Consider the following 21,977-nt stretch of genomic DNA (forward strand, 5'->3'; position numbering starts at 1 on the left):
TATTCCTATGCCTTGAAACTATGCAGACTTGAAATTTTGTTCTGTTTTGACATCTTTTGACACAGAAGCTGAGAGTCAAGCTTTTTGGCTAATAATGTCTGAAGCAAAGCACCAGGCAGAGGAAGTATATGAACAGAGAGTAAGTCCATCCAATTTTCTTCTAACCTGGTCCATAGTCACATGCGTAATAATCCGAACATAACACTTCTACTTTTCCCTTCAATGTATGGGATTGGGGTGAAGCTGACTTTCAGACTTTAGATTGCCCTCAAGTGCTGTTGTGTGATATCATAAGGGGATTTCGCACCAAAATGAATCCTCACGGAAGCCTACCAAACCTCCGTGCAGTATATGAGGAACTTCTTTCTAATGAGCATGCAATACCTTTTCTTGGAATAGGTTTTCAGATGGTTGCCATGCTACCTCAGTCTCTCCTGGATACGGTTACTGGGGAACATTTCAATCAATCACCAAAAAGCCAAGAGAAAGATAAGGGTCTACAGCCTTGCTACGTCTCCCAGAACCTTGAGATGCTTTCAGCAGCATCGATCATGGTGTCCTTCTGAACAAGCGGCCTGGAATGAGAACAGTGGGTCCTTCATGTTGCAGTTCAGGGATAAAACCCATGGCTGTCATGAAGAAATTTCCCAGTTCAATTTCTGGCACCTCCAGAATAGGACTTTTGTCTCACAAGTGATGGATCTGATTCTTACTGCATTACTATTACTGTGCTAATGATCTGCTTTGTATAAAGCAATGCTCTGTATGTTGATGTCCATTGAAGTCCCCTGGCTTCTAGATGGCTGGGCACAATATAAGTGCCCAAAGAACTGTCACCAGGCACCAACAGTTATGACATAAAGTAGTTCATTATTGTGCCATCCCCTTAATGACACAGGTGATTCAAGATGAAAAAGGTGCTACAGGGTCTTTGACTTAAGGATTTTGTCTTGGATCAATTAAAAAGAAATATTTTCTACCTAAGAACCCAAGGATAGGAGGTTTGATCTCCTACAAAGTATCTTTTTCCTTGAATAGCTTTGTATTGAATTTGTGAGATCCCGATTACAGAAATACAAATTTTAAAGAATTTATCCACTTCTTCCCAGTTTATTAGGCACCTGTTATTCCACAAGGTGCCATTCCAGACACAGTGCCACTGGTCAGTCAGGGGATAAAATATGTATATTTTGCATGCTTTGCTATTCAAGGTATTTAAGCACATGCACCTGCCATTATATCAGGTGGCCTTTTTTTTAATAGGAAAGAAAGTTGGTACCTTAATCTCTGCCTTCTTCCACTCCCCCTCACCCTGGAGAATATTTTAATGAGACTTAGGCAGCTGTAATATCTCAGAGTAAACATTAACAATGCTAATTGCTTAAAGTTTAGTCTTTGATTTCTCTGCCAGGCACACCTCTGAGACTCGCTTGCTTTTTCGGGGGCTTGGATCAGCTACCCAAATTTTGAAATGCAAGACCTGAAATCCCGGGCATGTTAGCACAGGAAGTGAGCCATTTCCTCTGAAAGAAAGTATTCTGACTTTTGTCTGAGCTGCTACCTCTGGAGAAAAAAAAGGGAAAAAAGGTTGCGCGTTGCCCAAATCCGTGGAGGAAATTGCGTTGCCAGGCACCTTCACACTTCGGCTTAAGAAGGCCTGAATGAAACAAGCAGGAGGGAAGCGAAGACTCGGAAGGAATTAATTCTGCCAGAGAACTGCAGCTGTTAAGTCCTAAGCTTCGGAATCAGCTGGGAGATGCAAAGAAACAACATGGGCATGCAGGCACACGTACATGCATGTGTGCACACCACCTATCTGCCTTGCTGGATTAATTCCAGGGCCTCTTTCTTATGCACCATAAGCGCATCCATTCTGTAACTGAAAGTCACTACAGAATGGGAAATTGAACGGCTTTGCTGCCTGAGCTGGTCAGAGCCAAGAAAGCTCCCATCGCAGGTGCTTTGTTTGGGAAATAGAAAACAGCCTCCTGCAGAAGTCAGCTTGCAGCATGGTTTGTGGCTGAGATATTCTATTTCTCTTCCTGGGCATTTTCTCCACATTGTCTATCGTCATTACAAGATCCAATATGAAAAGAGAACTCTATAACCTGTCTTTTATCTGGCAGGGGTTATTTTCATCCATTAAAAAGGAACGTCTTATTATACAGGCCCCCCCTTTTTTTTCTAGCAAGCTGGGCTGCTGCGTCCCTTTGCTGTGATCACTGGCAAAACGAGATTTCATACGGTGTGTTTAAATTACTTATTCACCAAAGGGGATTTTGACATTTTCTCTTGTTGTTGGAAGAGAAAAATCGAGATGAAAATAACCCTGCCGGTTGCCAATCTCTCCCCTTCTCCCTGGCACAAACAACACACATTGAAGGTATTAAATCAAAGACCTTTTCTAAATAATAAATTCTGTGAATATCACCGTGATTGCATCTTGCATCTCTCTGGGATGCCATCGTTTCCCCAGTTGCTCCTTTTTCATATGAGGATGTAATTTTGCAATGACTTCTCTTAGAAGCAACGGTTTTACTAATTTGAACCTTGGTTATTTCACTGATAACTATAGGAGGAGCATCTTAAACATGCATTTGAACTATACTTGTATCCTGGATCAGTTTGTCTGGAAGAACCTGGGTGGTTGTGTGCATGCACATGGATGGGGGCATTCTGTACCACCATTATTGCACGTTCACAATTTTAGGTCGGCGTCTGTCCTGAAAAATAATTTGATGATTGGCTTTGAGGTCATTATTAGTAACTAATTTGCTAAATAAAGCAGATTTAGAAGATCTTAAATTCAATTTATAATCCTGCTTTCACCCAGAACAAAGAAAAAAAGCAACCCCCATCAATTTGATTAGATTGACCTATAGGATTTGCTTCCCTTGAAAAAGCATTGAATGTTTACCATGAAATATCTAAAACTGCACCTCCCTTAAGATACCTTACATCTAAGAAACCAATTCTCACAAGTTTTTTCACGTGTAGAAGCAGCGGTTTAAATGCAACTCCAGCAAGGCTGGTTAAACAAATGCAAACATTTTAATCCCAAAATCTGTGCTTGTTTGTGAAAGGCTTTCTCTCAGGACTTAGAATGCTAATGCAAAAAAATGAGAAGACCTTCAGTTCTGCAGATGGCTTTGACCTTGTATGACCAGCTTACACAAGACCATTGTGATATATTGGCAATGCACGCTAGTATTGTAATTTTGAAATGCTGGTCTAAGAGCCAATAACATTGTTCATAGTCTAAGCCCTTCATATTCTGGCTTGAATTGACTGCAGTCCTATTAAAATCAATGGAGCTCACACATGAATGTATATGGAGTATCACAACCCTAATTTTGGCAAGCTAACTGTGCTTGGGCTTTTAATAGATAATAATAATTTATGTGTTCTGCTTGCTGGTGCTTTCACTAAAGAGTCAAGCAGCTTTCAGAGACAGAGTATGTATAACACATGCTCTTATCATCCAACACTAGTCATAATTTTGAAATAATTGTATCATTTTATAAACATACTCAGAATAAAACTGCAAAATGTACACTTTCCCTGGGAACATTTACAACTGAATTCAAACTAATATAAAGATGTTTAACCTTAGATGGAATGTATCTTCATTTCTGAAGTGGGGAAATTATTGCACTTTCAAAATTTATTTTATGTTGTATATTATAGGCTGGAGTTGCTATCAATACATTCTGCTTTAACTAGCCACTCTTTTTTATGATTTCAGTTTCAGCCTGACTCAACACCTTGTTAACCTACATTTGTGTATCATATACTGTTGAATGATTTTCTTATTCATCTACTGTAAAATCTTTGTTTATAGCCTTGGGGTTGGAACCATTATGGACAGGGTCAGGTGTACCCCCTCTCCCCCCCTTTTATCCACCATGCAACCACGGAAAATGAAAACCAAAATAGTCATAGAGACAGTGGTGGGTTGCTAACCGGTTTACTACCGGTTTCTTCATGCTCGTGCATGCGCTCCAACACACAACACTTTTGTGCATGCACAGAAGTGTTCATGTGGGTGGGCAGAGCCTCCCGCCGCCACCTCTACCAGTTCGGCCGAACCGGGCCGAACCAGGAGCAACCTACCTCTGATAGAGTGCTCTCTTCCTCAATCACATACATCACAAGGTCCATGTCAACCTCAAGTAAATAGTTTATGCAGCCCTGGCAGAGAGGGGTGAGGGAGAGTTAATTTAGTTCCAAATTTGCTACAATTTGTTGAACAAACCATTATGACATGGCACATTCTCACTTAACATTGAGCCATGATAATTTTGTATATTGCATTATATCAAGCCAAAACCAAACCAACCACTTTATGGTATTGTGTGTGTATCAGAGTGGGTATGATTAAGTGCTTCAGCAGTATAACAAGTCACAAAATATAGCTGTGGGGACAGAAAATCCCATTCATTGAAGCCAATCTGCTGCATGCCAATTATGAACATTTTATATTGCACCTTAAAATCTCATGTTACGCCTAAACAACAGAGCTGGGGGTGGACTGCAACAACTGAAGAGCACTGCAGCTGAACCATTGTTCATCCCTAGCTTATAAAAGTAGCAATTTGCCCAATATAGTCTCTGGTTCTTTGTACTAGAAGTCCTGATGCTTGGTGTAACAATCTGAGATTTAATCTTTGGCATTCCATATAGATCTGTAAAAAATTGTATTGAATCCTCAAAAATTGCCAGTCAGGGTAGGTAAGACTATTCATGATCTAACTCAATATGACTCAATCTGTAAAGTAATTATATTACACAGGATACACAGGATGTGCTACACAGGATGTGTTCAGTGTATCCCATATTCTCCTTTCACGTATTAGCAAGAGGCTTGAAGCAGATCACATACTTAGGGCCAAAATATTGTGCTTTGTCTAGATTCCATCTAAAGCATGGATGATGTCAACAGTCTCTGTGGTTTCCAATCATATCTTCAAAGCATCCGCCTACATACATTTTTAACTACCAAGAGGCATCAATGCTATTAGAGGTCAGCTGGAGAGAAAAACTCTGAAGACATGGACCAAAGGAAGGTAAGTCACAGACAAGATTTTACATTCACTATTGCAATGCTCTTTCTATTGTTAACAATTTATACACTTTTTTCCTAAATGATTTCCCCTTCCTGCCGCCAAACGATTCCTACATTTAATGACATTGTCACATTCACTTTGAACCTGAAATCCAAACATATTGAGCACTGTATTGTTTATGAGCAACTCTCCCAAGGAATGTATAATTAGAAAGAATTTGACTTTATGCAGTATGCAAGGCAATAATCTGATTGGTTTGGTTTTAGCTTGGTTAACCCAGCCATCATGATTCATTCAGTAATCCATGATTTAACAAACTATCATTTAGCATGTTTGAATCCAATCATAATTTTGGCGCCCTCAAATGACCAGATCTTGGTTGCATAGCATGCTCATCTGAAAGGATGGGAAGATCAAGATTTCAGGAAAATGGCTGACTGAAGACAGTGCTGCAGACAGGTAGAGCTGATGATTGCAGCCTTGTACAAAGTAGCCAAAGCAGATCAACTACCTTTGATTTTCTCTGAATCAAGGTGAATGACATGAGATTGCCCAAGCTGTTTTTCCTTATGGTCCTTCTGAAGAGACGGCAATCTTGGAGGTGGGGCAGGACCAGAAGATGGGGGAATTCATCATTTTGCTTCAAGTGCAAACTGGAGCCTTTTAAGGACACTAAGTTCATGTATTTCCCTTTCTAATGATCTTTGGAAATTGTCTATTAATGGATTTAAGGAAATTATACACCTTATGAATAACAAGAGGAAGCACCAGGTGAGTGGATGCTGTTAATCCTCAATATAAGAATATGAAGATTTGATTTTATAATTTTTAAGAATTTAATGTTAAGAAATTTAGATCATGTTTTGGCTACAGGAAGTTCTAAGGGTTCAAAATATTCAGAGTTTGGAGCTTTCAATATTAATACTTTGAAACTATTTTTTGAAAACAATACATGTATAATTGGAAAAGAAAGAATGTTTTTGAGTTTTTGAGGTGTAAGACAAGCAATTTATAATGGTATTTAGAGACATATTTGAAGAACTGTGTAGGGATCTGTACCAAGAAAAGAAAACTATGTCGTGTCTTCACATTGTGAAGAACATTGTGTTATCACAGAACAATTTGTCCAACAAAATGTACTTGAAGAGAATGTGAACACTTTGAAGTAAAATCTTCAAAATACACTGGATGAGGCATTAAAAATAAAAATAAAAAAGAAATAAAAATGAGAATACCAGGAAATAATGCAATAATTTCCCTTTGTTGGATTTATAAGAAAAACTGTTTAAGGCACTAAAGAAATTTGGATAAGGATCAACAACCGCCTGGATGGATTGCAGAGAAACACTTTCTTATGTAAAAGAAAATTAAAAAATTATAAAGTTGGCTTATTCTAGCAGAGATAAATAGGTTACATTGTTATACAGGATGATTCTTTCTGAATTAATGCTGTTGTACTGGATTTGCCTAAAGTAGATATTATGTATACGCTTCTTCTCAAAGAGTTATTTTATGTAATTATGATTTTTAATATTGGTTTTATATTTAATTGTTTTTCTTTAGTTAAAGTAAGGAAGTTTGGAGAATTTTTTTTAAATAAGAAGAAATTAATTATTTTTGCTCTATCTAAAGGGGATTTTTTTTTGGCTCTATTAGGATATTGGGGTTATTATATAGTTGTGAAATGTGGATGCACCTACAGGTAGAGATGAGGAAAATGTAAGATGTTATTTAGAATATTTTGCATTGGGACTTTTTGTTTCTAAAGGGGATTTTTTCCCCGTAATTTTTAAATTTGGTGTTTTGAAAATGTTGTTTGTTGAGAATATTGAGACCATTTCATGGATTAAATTAAATGGAGTTTTCTTCTAGTTAAGAAATAAGTTGTGGAATGTTGAGTTTTATATGTGTTAATTAATGTTAAAATCTTAGGGGCCTGTATGGATCTTTTACTATTAACTGGATTGAAGAAGATGTCACTTATTTGATTTGATTTGAAAAGGGTTATGAGGATGAAGAGTTTACAGTTGTTAGCTAAGAGGAAGTGAAGAGATTAGGGAATTGTTTACACCTGCTATGAAGGGGATGGAGTTCTTTTCTTCTCTTTATACATTTATTTTTCTTGTAATTCTTTTCTTTCTTTTCCTTAGTCTCCATTATCTTTTATTGTTTTATTCAAACCTTTAATAGGGATTATTTGAGGGGGAAATGAAAGGAAGGAGAGATCAGAATACGCTGCAAACTAAAAATAAAACAGGAGCCGCTGCATTTAGAGATGATTAGTTGAAACCCAAGTCAGACCTGGATTTCTTTTTGATTAAACTAATGACCCCAAGTCAGCTATGTCACCCAAAAATGGAAATGAGGGCCGACATAGCTGCCAATCTTCTGTTGCCAGAGACAAGGGCCTTGAATGACCCTGCACAAAACAAGCTTCTTGATTGTATCTGTGTAGGGAAGGAGAAGGTGAAGATACAATATTTTGTCTGCTGGCACTCTAATCCCTATTATAACACCAGGAGTTTTTCTTTAAAGTTTTCACCCTTTAAGAAAGAGAAGACAGCCATTGTAAAGAAAGATATAATATTCCCAAATGAATTTCGGATAGCTTTCCTTTTTTACTTGAAAGTCCGGCACTCCTTCACTGGAGTGTCATTTACTTAGGAAGAGCAATAGACTGGATGTGGAATATGTCAGGGAATCTAGATTAGCTGTGGGATACATTAATGCAAGGGTGAAATTCAGCAGGTTCTGACAGGTTCTGGAGAACTGGTAGCGGATATTTTAAGTAGTTTGGAGAACTGGCAAATACCACCCCTGGCTGGCCCTAGAGTGGGGTGGGAATGGAAATTTTTTCAGTAACCTTCCTCTGCCATGCCCGCCAAGCCACACCACACCCACAGAACCAGTACTAAAAAAATTGAATGTCACCACTGCATTAACATAACAAAGTCATATCACCATTTTATCTCTGTATTATTAGGACATTGGAGAAGTTTCAAGGTAGATATTGTGGATACGCTTCCTTATGAAGGGTTATTTTGATTTTATTATAGAACTGTAAACAGCCAGATACTATTATGTGACATATTTACTTGTAAACAGCAATTTCCTATTAGAACCTTTTCTGATAAGTAAAGTTTAATATCCCACTACAGCCCTAGATCACAAACAATCACCAAGCACTCTAATACTAATCTAAATGTTCTCCGGATATGTTGGGAATCTAACTCACATTGTTTTCAGCTGTTGCCCATGTTAATTAGGAATTAGGGGGACATGACTGTTTGAGGAATGGCGAATACTGATTTATCTGAAGGAAAGAGAAGACAAATCAAACCAGAATCACAATCCACACAATTTAAATGCCTAAACACCAACAGTTACAACAGCTCTCCTTTATGCTATAATCATAACACAGATGAATCTATTACAACAGACCTGCAATCATGCACTGCAGGGGAAAATGATCCATTTGGAACATAGAATCCTCCCCCTTGCCTCAAAGATGTGCTCCTTCTAGTAGAACCCAGGAGGTCAATTCTTGGTGAAGTGTAACCCTGGAGAAGCAAGTGCTATGGATGCTTTTTTGAGTGTTCATCCTTTCATGAGGGCAAGAGCGTGTCTATGGTTACACATAGCCTATGTGATGGATGATCATGGTGTGCTGGTGCTACAGATTCAAGAATAAGCCCAATCCTTTATTCTCATCTAGGGCTGATAGCAGAAAGCTGATGCTCTCTCTTGGAGTAGTTCTTGACACAAGTGACAACTCCAGCTTCCTATAAATAAAGATATAGAAAAGTTTAGATGTTGAAAAGACATTCTAAATCAGGGGGTGTCAAACTCAAGGCCCAGGGGCTGGATCCGGCCCACGGAATACTGAGATCTGGCCCACAGGGCTGCTCTGAAAACAGCAAAGGATCAGCCTGCGGTGCTTCTGCCAGCAAAAATGGGCTTCCGAGCTCTGTTTTGGGCTGCCACGGCCTCCTGCAACCCTATGCCAGTGAAAATGGAGCTCTTTTCACTGACAGAGGATTGCAGGAGGCTGTGCAGCCAAAAACAGAGCTCAGGAACCTGTTTCGCTAGAAGAGCACTCGGGCCACCACAGGTGCCCCTGGCATGAGTCGAGCTGGCCACGCTCACCTGCCCACCCGAGGTCTAATACAACCCTGATGTGCCCCTCAATGAAATAGAGTTTGACACCCTTGTTCTAAATGATATCCAAGTCTGCAGATAAACAAGGCTGGTTCAATTTGTGTGCACTTTGAACAATAGCAGTAGCTTTGTTTCTTATTTTATTTTCCAACCAAATACTAGCCACACTTGACTCTGTTAGCTTTTAGGGATCAGCCAAGATTAGTTCCTCTTGCCCCCTGCTTTAGGCAACTTCTGTTAGGAGAGAAGTTATTTTTGCATATATGTTTTATTTATAATTTTCCTTTAACATCCATACATATTTTCTGGACAGTGTATTGACTGGTTTAATATATTTTTTACACAATGCTAAGAATAATAATACAATTAAATATACATAATCATAGTCTTCCAACTTCTAACCTTAATATGCACATTGTAATTATAATAAATTATAATAAATTATATTGTATATCAGTGTGTGTACTACTATTTTTCCAATTTGTACTCATCTCTCCGCCCCCCCCCCCCATTTGTTGGGGTATTGTTTAAAGACAAAGATGTGAATGTAGAAAAGAGGAGTTATTTTGAAGGGCATCAGAAGCTGCCCAAGTATTTGGGAGGAGGTTCCTGTAGACGTTTTTCATATGTCCTATAGTAGTGATGGCAAACCTATGGCACACGTGCCGGGAGTCATGTTGCCTGGCATGCACAGCATCGCCCGTTCCTCTTCCAGGTTTCTGGCACACATGCATGTGCTACGATCACTTGGCCTTCGTGTGTGCAGCAGTGATAGAAACTGGAAGAGCTGATCTTCCATTTTCGAGCATAAGCATGCACACACTGGCCAGCTGATTGTTGTGCCCACATGTGCACCAGTAACCAGAAGACTAGCTGGCTGGCGTGCATGCACGCACCATTTTCCAGCACATGCATGCCTCCTGGGCAGTTCTTCTGGGTTGTGGCCCAGACGAGCATGCTGAAAAGATTCACCATCACTGTCCTATAGTATGTCTTTCTGTTTTCATTAACTGCAGTGACTACACAGAAGTGTAATAACTTGTGAGCTAGAATACATTAGCTTCCCTTACATTAGCAGCAGTTTATTTCAGTGGCGGTCATGGTGGTTTAAAAATATCCATTTCAGTTTTAAAAGAGACTCATAATCTTCATTACAAGTTTAAGTGTTATTGGCTGTCATAGGAAAAATACTTACCTCATTCCAAAAGTCTTACCAAAAGGTTTATTTTTAAAATGTATATGACTACACAATTTGGTTCATGGAAAAAGAGTCACAATTCTGTCCATGTGCGGAACAACAATTGAAGGAATACTATAGATCACTGCATTGAGGGCTCAATGAATAATCACATCACTCCAAGGAAAGGATCCACTGGAATTACCCACTCAAACCAGTAAAGGCTGGTAGAAAGAGTAAAATATTTCATAGAATTGGCAGGCAGCCTCCATTCACTGTGGGTGGAGACATTGGAGCCATAGGAGAATTGCATGATTTAATCAACTGATTTCCCCAAGGAATGCTTATGAGCCTCATCACACGCTTCAGAGAATTATTGCCCTAACTTCTACTGAAGAGGCCTATAAACTATTAGATTTTTTTCTCTAATCAAATTAACCTTTCTAATCAATAATAATTACTAGTGAGGAAGAGAAGGAAGTGTTTCCAGTGAGACTGGATTTCCATTAGCTTTATTGTTTTGTTCACTGCTGGTATTTTCAGTATTAACATTGATCATTCAATATTGATCATTTCAATATCTGGACGGACACTATAGCTAAATGTGACCTAAGGAAATCCTTAGATTTGTTGCTATGAAATTAACAAGATAGAACTATTGGAAAAAATCAGGAAACTGCTTTAAGCAGCTTTTTTGCCATGATTTGCATTGTTTATGTTATTTTGACTATAATTTCACATGGGAAGTATGATATAGCAAGACATACCCCACATGGGACAATCTCCCTATTCCTTTCCTCTGGCTTTCAAAAATCTGCTTCAGCAATATGGGAAAAGAACGATGCCGCCAAAACACGTATATGAATATTTAAATGATATTGATTGGGCTCTTGTGAAATGATTGGTATAGATATTCCAAGCAACTGTACCTTCTGGAGGTTCAGAGACTGGTGGGTTTAAGCAATACATATGGTAACCACGGTCACAGTCATCACAGAAGAGCAACTGGTCCTGATCCAGAATTGTTGAGGAAAAAAAGAAAAAATATATACATTATTCAATCTAGCTAAAAACATGTAACCCTGCCCATGTGTACAGTTAATGTGTAGTGATAAGGAACCAAAGAGCACACCAGTAACTATGGATAAAGAGACTACTTCCTTTTGTGCTGCATTGTCATGTTCCTGCAATCTAACTAACTTGCACATTGCAACATGCATTCGAAATAGAGAAAAAAAATCTCATTTAGAGAGATTAATCTGAATCTGAGTGGCCAACAACAATGCAAGTAGGAATTAGGGGGGAAATGTTACAGAACTGCTGATAACATTCAACCTAATGTTCCTGTGCATATGGATGTTGTGGTTTTCCTTCTCATTCTCAAATGCCTTCCAGAAGTGATACATTTTCCGAACAAGTCTGAATAAGTGGGTGGGCCAAATATCCAAGGGGAGGCTATTCCAAAGGAGGAATACTCTAGACCTGTGATGGTGAACCTATGGCATGCGTGCCACAGGTGGCATGTGGAGCCATTTGTCAAGGCACGTGAGGCATTGCTCTGTCAGTTGGCCAGCGGGCATGCATGCACTGTCCAACTAACTTTGGTGTTCTTTTGAAGCCATTTTTCACCCTCCAGAAGCTTCGCTGAAGCCTCCAAAGTGAGAAAAACCAGCTTTATGGGCAAACCGGAAGTTCATAAATGGACTTTCAGTTTGCTGGTAGGGCTGTTTTTCATCCTCCAGAGCCTTCAGGGAAGTCACCATTCCTGAACTTCTGGGTTCCCTGTAGGTCCATTTTTTTCCCTCTGGAGGCTTCAGGGAAGCTCCTGAGGCCTCCAGAAAGCATCGGAGGGAGTGCACCCTCCCCAGGCTCCTAGACAGTCTCTGGAGCCTGGGGAAGGCAGAAAAACAGGGCAAAAGTGGGGGGGGTCACTGATTGCTGGGGAGCACACATGCAAAGCATTATGGGTGTGGCATACCGGCACATGCCCCCCCCTCCTGTGCTTTCCTCCGCTTTTGGCACAGCAGCCAAAAAAAGATTTGCCATCACTGCTCTAGACCACCCAGAAGAGGTCATGGCAGATGACATTCCCTTGGAGTCTTCCCGGTCTGATCTCACCAGTTGGGCAGATTCAACTCAAATCTTGAATCACACAATGTTTTACAAGTGGCAACTATTACCTTGAATTGCACCTCAATTAATTGGCAACTAATAAAAGCATCCTTAGTCATATTTTTCTATGAGAAAATTTGGGTTTGCACAGACTGTAACTGCAAAGTCTTCCTGCTCAACCCAAGGTAAAGATATACAACTGGATACCACTGGCATATTGATGGTATCTCATCCCATGCTGAGAGATTATTTCTCCCAGTCTCTGCATGTATATATTGCTCAGAGCACCACTTAGGATAGAACTACATATGCATGCCAATTAGAAAAGGTTTCTTTTAGATAATGCATCAAAAATGCATAGTGTCTTTAAAGGTCATCCCAAAGATGCTTTTCTTCTCCAAGAGGCAACTGGACTTTCTGGTTTTTTCTTTGAAGACATTTGTTTCTCATCCATGAAGCTTCTTCAGTTCTGACTGGATGGTGGGGAGTGGATGAATGGATGAATTTATATTCCTTGCATACATTTGCATTGGTCATTTGCATTCTTTTAGTGGGTCATTAAGGTCACCTGGAGATTTATCTGTGTCATCAGGGTCACCTGAGTGGTGCAAATGGCTGTGGAGCCTTCTTGGAACTGTTGAAAGGACTGTGTTGCAGATTGGAGATAGAGGATGTTGTATCCCCCCCCCCCTTTCTGTTGAGTGAGGGCTGTTCAATTTTGACATGGATGGCACCCTAAAGGTCCTTATTTTACTTGAGACACTATGGGTCATCACTGTTCAAATCCAATACACTCTGTAGCAAAACCATCATTTTATAAGAGCCTACCATCGAGTGGCATCCATCACAGCCCTGAGCTCCAGAACTGACTGGATGCAGTTGCCATTAGATAGGCATTTGCAATAATTTGAAAAGAGACAACCTCTGAATAGGATTGAGACTTTTGCTCTTGATATATTGTTAGAAAAAGCACCTCTTCAAATTTGTTCAACTTGCTGCAAGCTCTGTAGTAAAAATGACATGACTGGGGCAAATAATGTCCAATAAAGGCCTTTGAGTCATATCATTTGAACCAGCACACAATCCTTCTGGGGAAGGAAGTATTGCTCTTAAAAGATGAATTGTTTTCCTAGCTGCTAAGATTCAATCTACTTGGATCAGACTCTGTATTGCCACAAAACAGACAGGTTTGGTCCTTTAAGTAGTCCCAAGTGAGAACCAAGGAAGCAATTTTGAAGGGGACAAAAGGGAAAAAGGATGAGCAAGTATACTGTAACTGAGTGGGTATGTAGAATTTACAAAAAGAATTCCCTTCTGCTGCTTGACTGTCTTGAGCTCAATGAATAAACCCTGGACATCATGTACATTAGTTTGCAACTCATTATTACAAATGGCTAATTTAGGTACGGATAACAAAGATAAGCTTACGTCATTCTCAGAAGTTCCACAGAGGCTACAGGATTTGCATTCGATGCATTGCCACTGATAGGTTTTGACAGCCTCTGTCATATTTGCTGTGAACTGCAGGCACGTTGGGTGACCTGGAGGAATGGGAAACACCTCAGCTGAGTAGGCGGCACTTTGAATGGTTTCTTTGAATTAAAGTCATACAGTTCAGGAACAAAACAGACATGGACATGGACCAATCACAACATGGGTTCCAAACTAATGGATATCAAAGAGGAAAGCAAGCATTAACCCTTTTGCTGCCGGGCACAAGAAAAATAAGTCATTCCTTCCCACTGCCCCATTGGCAAAGCAATTTTATTCAGAGCTCTTAAAAACTTTGTGGTTGTTATTTTCCTTTTAATTAAAAAAAAAGGCAAGACAACTGAGTCGAAGGAAGGAAGAATAGGCTTTTCCTCTTCCTTTATAAATGAAGGATTTGGAGGGAACGATTTTTTTTCATTGAAGATTTATTTGAACTGATTGAAACGTAACTACAATGCAAATTCATACGTCAGAAGGACAATTGGGCCAACTTATATTTTTAAGAGCTCTGCACTACTAAGGTTAGCCTGCATAGAAGAAATCAAACTGCACAACTAAGCTTTCAGGATCAACCAAAAAAAAAATCCCCCCCAACCAATACAAAACAATTTATAAAAGGAAGAGAAGTAGGAGAGCTAGCAACAGGGGAAGGACAACTACTGCTGAGACTCTAGACCTTCCCTACATGCGTGTGGATGGTTTTGCCAAACAGCAGGACTACTATAGCAGGATCAGCAATGGGGAGTTCTGGAAGAGGGGTGATACAAACAAACAAACATAAGGTAGGTTCAACGTTCTTTCTTTATAACAATATAAACAATAAGGAAACAGCCCGTTTTGTTTCTCCCCCATCCTTTGCCCTATCTTCTGTGTTTCTGCCGTAAGTAAATGGCATCATTTTTTTTAAAAAAAATCTTTTTCATCCAATGTTCCCCCCCTCCCCCCAAATTTTAACATGTAGCAAAATATCCATGTGCAGAAGCAGAGAAGGATACAAGACCCGTGTGTACCTCTGTACTAAACGAGGCATTTTATATTTGTGGTATTCAACAAGCCTTGGTGGAAAGTCATTAGCAAAGGATCTTTGTTCACAACAAAGACAGTGATAAGGAACAGCAGCTAAAAATGTGTGATGAAAATTCCCAGATAACTTATTCTCCCTCTGTTATTTCTTTTCCTCATAAATGTAGGTAGGCAATGTTCACCTTTCTTTCTTCTAGTCTATAAAAGAATTCCTACAACCAACAAAGAAATAATGTCTCAGCTCTGAAACCTTTCCGTCTCAAACTATATGTTGGCTTTAATGGATATATAAGGGCGGAGAAAATAGATAGTAGGAAAGAGATTAACTCAGCCTTCCTATCAACCATTTCTCCATTTCGACTAAAAATTGTCACAGTCTTCTACATTTGACACCCAGGCCTAGCCTAGAAAGAGGAGTTTCATTCCTACATGAAACAGCAAAGAAACACTATTCTTAGTATTCTTAGAAGCAAGAGGCTACAACTGAAGATAGACCTATGCGAAAGAAACAAGGTCTTCACCTCTATCAGACTGTCAGACTAAATCCTTTGATCTCTTTGCTTTCCTTGGATATGGCTTGCAAAACTGCAGGCAAATTTTAAAAAAATCTTTCCTACTTATACCATGAGGAAAAAAAGAGATTTTTTTTTAAAATAGACAAACTATTCTTAAGCCTTTAAGTCATTCTACATGTTTTGAGAAACTTTTGGGGAATCAGGATATGACAAATGTTTTAAATTATTTTAATTATTAAATTTGAGGTTGGGAGTATACAGGTAGCAATTATGGGAAACTAGCTTACTCCTCCCACTCCTCTCTTGTACCAAGTTTAATGTGGTTTACTGGCTACTTTTTATTCTTCACTTCCCCAGGTAGAATTTACTGCTCAATCGCCTTTCTATTCAAAGATCTCAACTGTTCGTTTCAATGTATTCTTTACACACTAACATATTGCTTCAATTTCCACTTGTAAATATCTTTCTTTTGTTCATTTCCTGTCTCCGGACCATTTCATCTTCTCATACACTCTACGCTACACATTGCTTTCAGTGGTTCTCTTCTAATTGTGCTACTCTGCAATTTTGGTAGGAACTCCTGGATTTCATAGGATGCCCAGCTTTTCTTCTTCCGTGGAGGTTATGATGCCATGACAGTAGTCCACACTTTGGCCTCTTTCTTTTAGTAGCGGGGAGTGGTTTTGCACTTCCTGTATACAAGCTGCTTCTGTATTTTAATCAATGCAGAAAGAGATGCAGGACTATATTCAGGTAAGGAATGAGACACAGATAAGCTGCCAGTTTTTGCATCATTATTTTGGTCAGCTGAAAGGATTCAATGGACAAGTTGTAGCATTGTAAGAAAGTAGCAGTGAGGACAATTGCAGGATGCTTTGAACTGGTTTGTGAGAGTTTGGGGAGTGAAAACAAGAGAGCCCTATGACCATTTCAATGATACTGAATTGTCTTCATTCCCGTTAGGTCTTGTGTATCCTCTGTTACATGTGCACATCTGTTTCCTTCTCTTGAATCTGGGCAGATTGATTTATTTGTATATTTTACATCTTTCGTATAGCAGTTCTTCTGATCACATAACTTAAAAGAAAGGAATTTTAGAAAAGCAGATCTTCAGGCCAGAAATAACCTTAAGTAGAAAAATCCACAGTTTATATTTTCTGCTATTTGTTTTTCTTCTAAAAACAATTGCAAAAGGGAAAACAGGCATCTGAGCAGTAGCCTCAGCCTAGAGGACATGCCTCTCCATACAGTAGTCCTGCTCCAAATAGCCAATTCCCCCAAACTGCTGTTTAGTCAAAATTGTTTCACATACAATTGATAAGTTTTGTTGAACACTTTTTTCACCCATACCTTGACTCATACCCCTATCAGAAAATTACACAGGGATATCCAATAATGGCCAGTATTTCTACATTTCATACAACAGTGAACAATGCCCTATTATCTTGTAGCTCTTGCCACACCATACTGCCTTCCGCATTTTCCTTTTGTAATGAATTTTATGCAGTATAAGCATCATATAGATTTTTTTCACAAAAGCAAGGAAGATCCCAGAGTACCACAAGTAAACATGCAATGAATTGTAGGAGGTTCCCCTGATGGAGCACTGCATTTGTGCCAGTCAAAAATAGACAACACACTGCGCTAAAAATCTACACCTGGTATTTAATATTTAGAACAGTCTAAGGAAAGGGAGAAAGAAGGAGCTTCAAGAATTCAAACAAATTCTTAAAACAATATGCAGTGAAGAGTGACAGTGATCATGTGAGCTTGGCAATGTATTTTTTCCTGATTACATATTATGAGCCAATTAATGATTAAAGTGCTAGAATAAGACTGTAGAAACATTTCTTTGCTCTTTCTGAGCCCAACCTACTCCAGAAAGTGGTGGTTGTAGAAATAAATGGGAAAAGAGAAAACTAACAATACCATCCTTCTGCTTCTGGAAGAAAGATGAGATAGTAATCTAATAAATATGTCATGTTAGGGATTATGAGATCATGGAATGTGGATTGATGTAATTAAAGTGACATGACTAAAAATTATACAGTTTTGAACTTTAGCTGGAAAAGGATATTTGGTAATTCAAAGAAACCCTTTCTGGGCTATAATTCTCTGCTCAGAGTCCAGTTACCTGGCTAGCAACCAGCTACTAACCTTTCTAATCTAAGAAATGAAACACAAATCTGAACCAAATTGGAACATGGTGAAGTGATTTAGTGTTTGGGAATAATGAGGCTCTAGTTGTCTGGTGTTGGAAGCCACAGAGATGATCGTGGAGAAATTATTCTGAGATAATAGCTTTAGTCATCTTGGGAGTCTGTTTCCTGATTTGCTAAATCTCAACTGACTGACATTTTGTAACCCCAGAAACTCTCTGAGTGACTTTGGGCCAATCATAATCTCTTAGACCACCAAGATTATCTACAAATTTGTTTCTTGGGGAAAAGAAATCCCCTTTGCTTTAAAGCTGCCTCTTTGTGAAAAGTCAATAGTTTCTCTCAGCTGTAAATAGCTAACACACTTAGCTATGTTTAATTTAACTTTGATTTAATCAATTAACCCAATTTCCACAGTACAAGGAAATCTAAACTGATCAGATAGCATTCACAACGCTATAAACATAGTTTATTAGTGAATATAGACACAGTCCTTTTAAAGTGTGTTTTCAGTATAAAGCACATATAAACCCTGTTACTAGCCAGGATTGGATAAAAGGCAATGCCTAGAACCACTTGCCACCCAAATATTATTCTCTTTTGCCATATGCTCCCTATTTCCATTTCCAGTTGCAAATATCCTATAACAATAAGGCAACATAAGAACAAGAATTCCACTCTGCAGTTCTTATCAACTCCTATAATTCCCAGCCAATATAACGACAGTGGTATACAGTAGATAGATCCAGGGTATCAATTCTCCTTTAACTAACTAAAAATGGAAATAGTAATTTCCTTATAGTTAAGGTGGCATCAGGAACATGTTTCTACCTATACCTATTTTGGAAAGCAGTAAGGAAGTAGTGTGCTACTTTATCACTAGTGTATCTTTTAACTTTAACAATAAAAGATTGTTCTTACCTATGGAATGTTTGTTCTTACCTATGGAAAGAACAAGCATTTCGGGTGGGAAAGCTATTGAATATATTATGCTATTCAGAGGCATTTGTGGAATTATTTTACTGTTTTGTATGAATGTCATTATCCTAATAAATATCTATACATTCCTAATAAATTCAGAATAGTTTTGACTTCTGCTTACTCTTGCTATACTGATGCCTTAGACCAGGTCTATCAAACTTGCAGCCTGTGGGCTGGATGCGTCACACCCTGGCCACACCCACGCCCTGTTTAGTGAAGGGGGAAAGTCGTGATACACCATGTGATGATGCCATGATGACACAAGTTTGACACCCCTGCCTTAGACTGACCAGTTACATAAATTTAATTTGATAGTCCAGCTCTTGTTTTTAGGATTTTGATTTACAAAACAGCAATTCTCCTTAAGAATTTTTCAAGCAATGGGTTTAGATATGATAGTTTCCATTGATATATGAAGCTTACTATTTTATTTTTTAAAAATCGGGCTAAAAATTACATTCTTATTCAATAAGTGACTGGCATTAACCAGTTCACAGATCACTAGATGTACCATCTCAAAAACATTTTTTAATATAACTCAGTTATATGTTCATGAGAAGCTCACTGTATTCCCTTTCTTTCTTTCTTTCTTTCTTTCTTTCTTTCTTTCTTTCTTTTCAGTTTTCCTTTAAAAAATTGCAGGTTCATCTGATACTATTGCTGCATCTGAAAAATTAGACTTTAGGGAGGATTATGGAAATTATATGGGACTATCATGTTGCATTATTGATATAATCCACCATAAATGAACAAAAGACATTACCTTGGTTATTCAATTGTCACCTACAATTAGAAGGTGCTCCTTATGCCAATGGAGAATCTCCATTGCAGAAAGAGGGAGGTCATTTCCATCAACCCCATCCTTTGTACTGAAGCTCTGCTCAAACAATTCCAAGTCCAGAAAGTGTCCCAAAGATTTTCAGGTAGAGCAGAAAGAAGAATTGAGCAAAGCTCTTTCCTTAAGCCCAATTCCTGCTGATCTGAGCATTCTATGTGCAAAATGCTACTTCTAAGAGGCCTACAATAGCAGCCAGGAACTCAGCACTGTAGCTATTGATTACTTTACAAGAAGATGAATCCTCATCATTATCACAGTAGCAGAGAAAAAGCAGAGCTATTGCAATACTAGAAGCTCCTGGTTATATTAGGAAGATCAATAGACAGTTTTGGACCTGTTCCTGCCAGCACTCACCACCAGCTTGATCCTGTGAGGACTGCTCACAACCAGTCTTTGTAAAATACCTATCCCATGGTGTAGCATTTAAATCCCATCTGCTGGCTCACTATGAAGAGGGGAAAGGATATTACATATCTGAAGGAAAAAAAGAACAGACTTTTCAAAGGCTTGTTAGCATCTAAGTTTAAGCTAATCCATTTATATTAAATAAGAAAGTAAGTTGTTTCATATGTATCTAGTTATGTACAATTCTACCACAAAACTTAGAAATCAAATACTTACCTCACTACAGACTTCACCCTACTTCATTACAATTTTTCTTCAATATCACCACAGTTCTACCTTCTTCACTACTCTGAACATCAATATAATCTGATCGAATATCAAGCGGGCATGTCATTTGGTATCTGAAGGGATCCTACAAAAACTAATTGTTTTTCTAGAGGTTTTTAGAGGACAAAGTACTATTAGATGGTATTAGTCTCTATTTCAAGTTTTAACTCTAGTTTGTCTTTGAGAATTGTGGATTGGCCTGAATAATTGAAAACAATTTACAGATCTAAAAATGCTAAACAATATGTTAAAATGGAGGAATGAATGGCCATTCTGCTGAATTTCCTGGCATTACAGATATGTTTCATTTCTAGTCCAGCAAAGTCAAGCCACCTTCAAGTCAAGCTGAACTTCTGGTGACTTTGCAGACACATCCATAGGCTCATCTTGACAAAAGCATGGAAGTCATTTGTGCTTGTCTTCTTCCAGGACATTTTGCTTAGTCTTCCTAGTCTAGCCTAGGTTTCCTATTCACATACTTTTTGATGCTGATCCCGCTTAGTTTTCAAATCAGCCAAGCTCTGGGAGCTTGTTAATGGCCACAAAGGAAAGATCCAGGGACAAAAAAATGTAGTGTGGAAAGGCAGAGCACATCTCACCAGAGATGTACACTGGAGCAAAGATAGAACAGCTCGCTTTGAGAGCTGTCTCTTAGCTCACCACACCAGTAGGCCCTGCTCAAAAGATTCTTCAGGATCAGCAATTTAGAAAACACCTTTCTTCACCCACACAACCCTATGGCAGAAAGCTTAAAGGTTTCAATAGGGGTCTCAGATTTGTATCCCCATTCAGTGAGCTAATTCTGGGTCATTCTTTGTGAAAAGGATGCCACATAAGCAGTTCCAATTCCAAATCTGATATGCATGCTATCATTAGTTCCAATAGTGCAAGTAGAACTGAATCTAGGTCAAGTTCTGAATTACATACTCCATAAAATAAAAGCTTGGGGTGGGGTGGGGGGGGCTGGAAATGGTTGGGATTGGTCAGTCACCTCGTGGCTCAGAAGGATTTCTTTTTTTAAAAAAAAGTCTTGCACAAGCTGCAATAGTATGTGATGCATTTACGGTTATGATCATTTTCTCAGGGTTGCATGGAAACATTTCTTTCTGAGGGAGAAACACCTAGTCCTTACCCCCATCACAATCTTTTCTGGCAGTGAAATATTTCTTATGACAAATTGTAACATTTTGGTACATGGTTCATATAATACTAGTACATGGTACTAGTACATGATTTATATAACACTAGTTTGTAGAGGACCCTTCTAGGTGAAGAGCTCTTGTTCTCAATTTCAGAGAGTTGGCTGTACTCTTCTCTAGATTATTTCATTCCACTCATCCCCACCTCCCTTTTTCTTTTCTTTCCTAATGACACCCTGAATATTTTGTGGCTAATAAATGTTAATGCTGTGCAATGTTTGGATTTGATCTCCAGGATAGACTTCAGACGTTAGAGGGGTGTGAACAAGCCAAGAATATGCCAAGTCTGCTTTTATTTTAAAACAGTTCCTCAACCTCAGCATCTTTAAGACATGTGGACTTCAATTCTCAGAATTCCCCAACCAGCATGCTGGATGAAGAATTCTGGGAGCTTGTGTCCAGACACCTCAAAGTTGCCGAGGTTGAGAAATACTGCTTTAAAACATTGATCCAGGGTATAGACTAGAGACAGCTGCTTTGAATTGTAGACAGGCACAATGTTTTCACTCCCATATACTCCAAAATGTGTTTTAGAGATCACAACCAAAGCCCCACACAATCCTTGCAGCTGAAAGGTGTATATATA

General features: G+C 38.8%; 1 protein-coding gene across 2 annotated transcripts in view; it reads right to left on the minus strand.

Moving 5' to 3' along the window:
* Positions 1 to 8,411: 8,411 nt before the first annotated feature.
* The window catches only part of DPF3 (double PHD fingers 3), a 228,601-nt gene continuing 215,035 nt past the window's right edge, over positions 8,412 to 21,977 (minus strand). For both annotated transcript variants that reach the window (XM_032228422.1, XM_032228411.1), the window contains exons 9-11: positions 13,942 to 14,054; positions 11,331 to 11,412; positions 8,412 to 8,848 (exon numbers count right to left, since the gene is read on the minus strand). In XM_032228422.1, coding sequence (XP_032084313.1) covers positions 8,778 to 8,848; positions 11,331 to 11,412; positions 13,942 to 14,054 — 266 coding nt within the window. In that variant the 3' untranslated portion in view covers positions 8,412 to 8,777. The remainder of the gene's footprint in view (positions 8,849 to 11,330; positions 11,413 to 13,941; positions 14,055 to 21,977) is intronic.

This window comes from Thamnophis elegans, chromosome 1 (assembly GCF_009769535.1).
Source record: "Thamnophis elegans isolate rThaEle1 chromosome 1, rThaEle1.pri, whole genome shotgun sequence".
Lineage (NCBI taxonomy): Eukaryota > Metazoa > Chordata > Lepidosauria > Squamata > Colubridae > Thamnophis > Thamnophis elegans.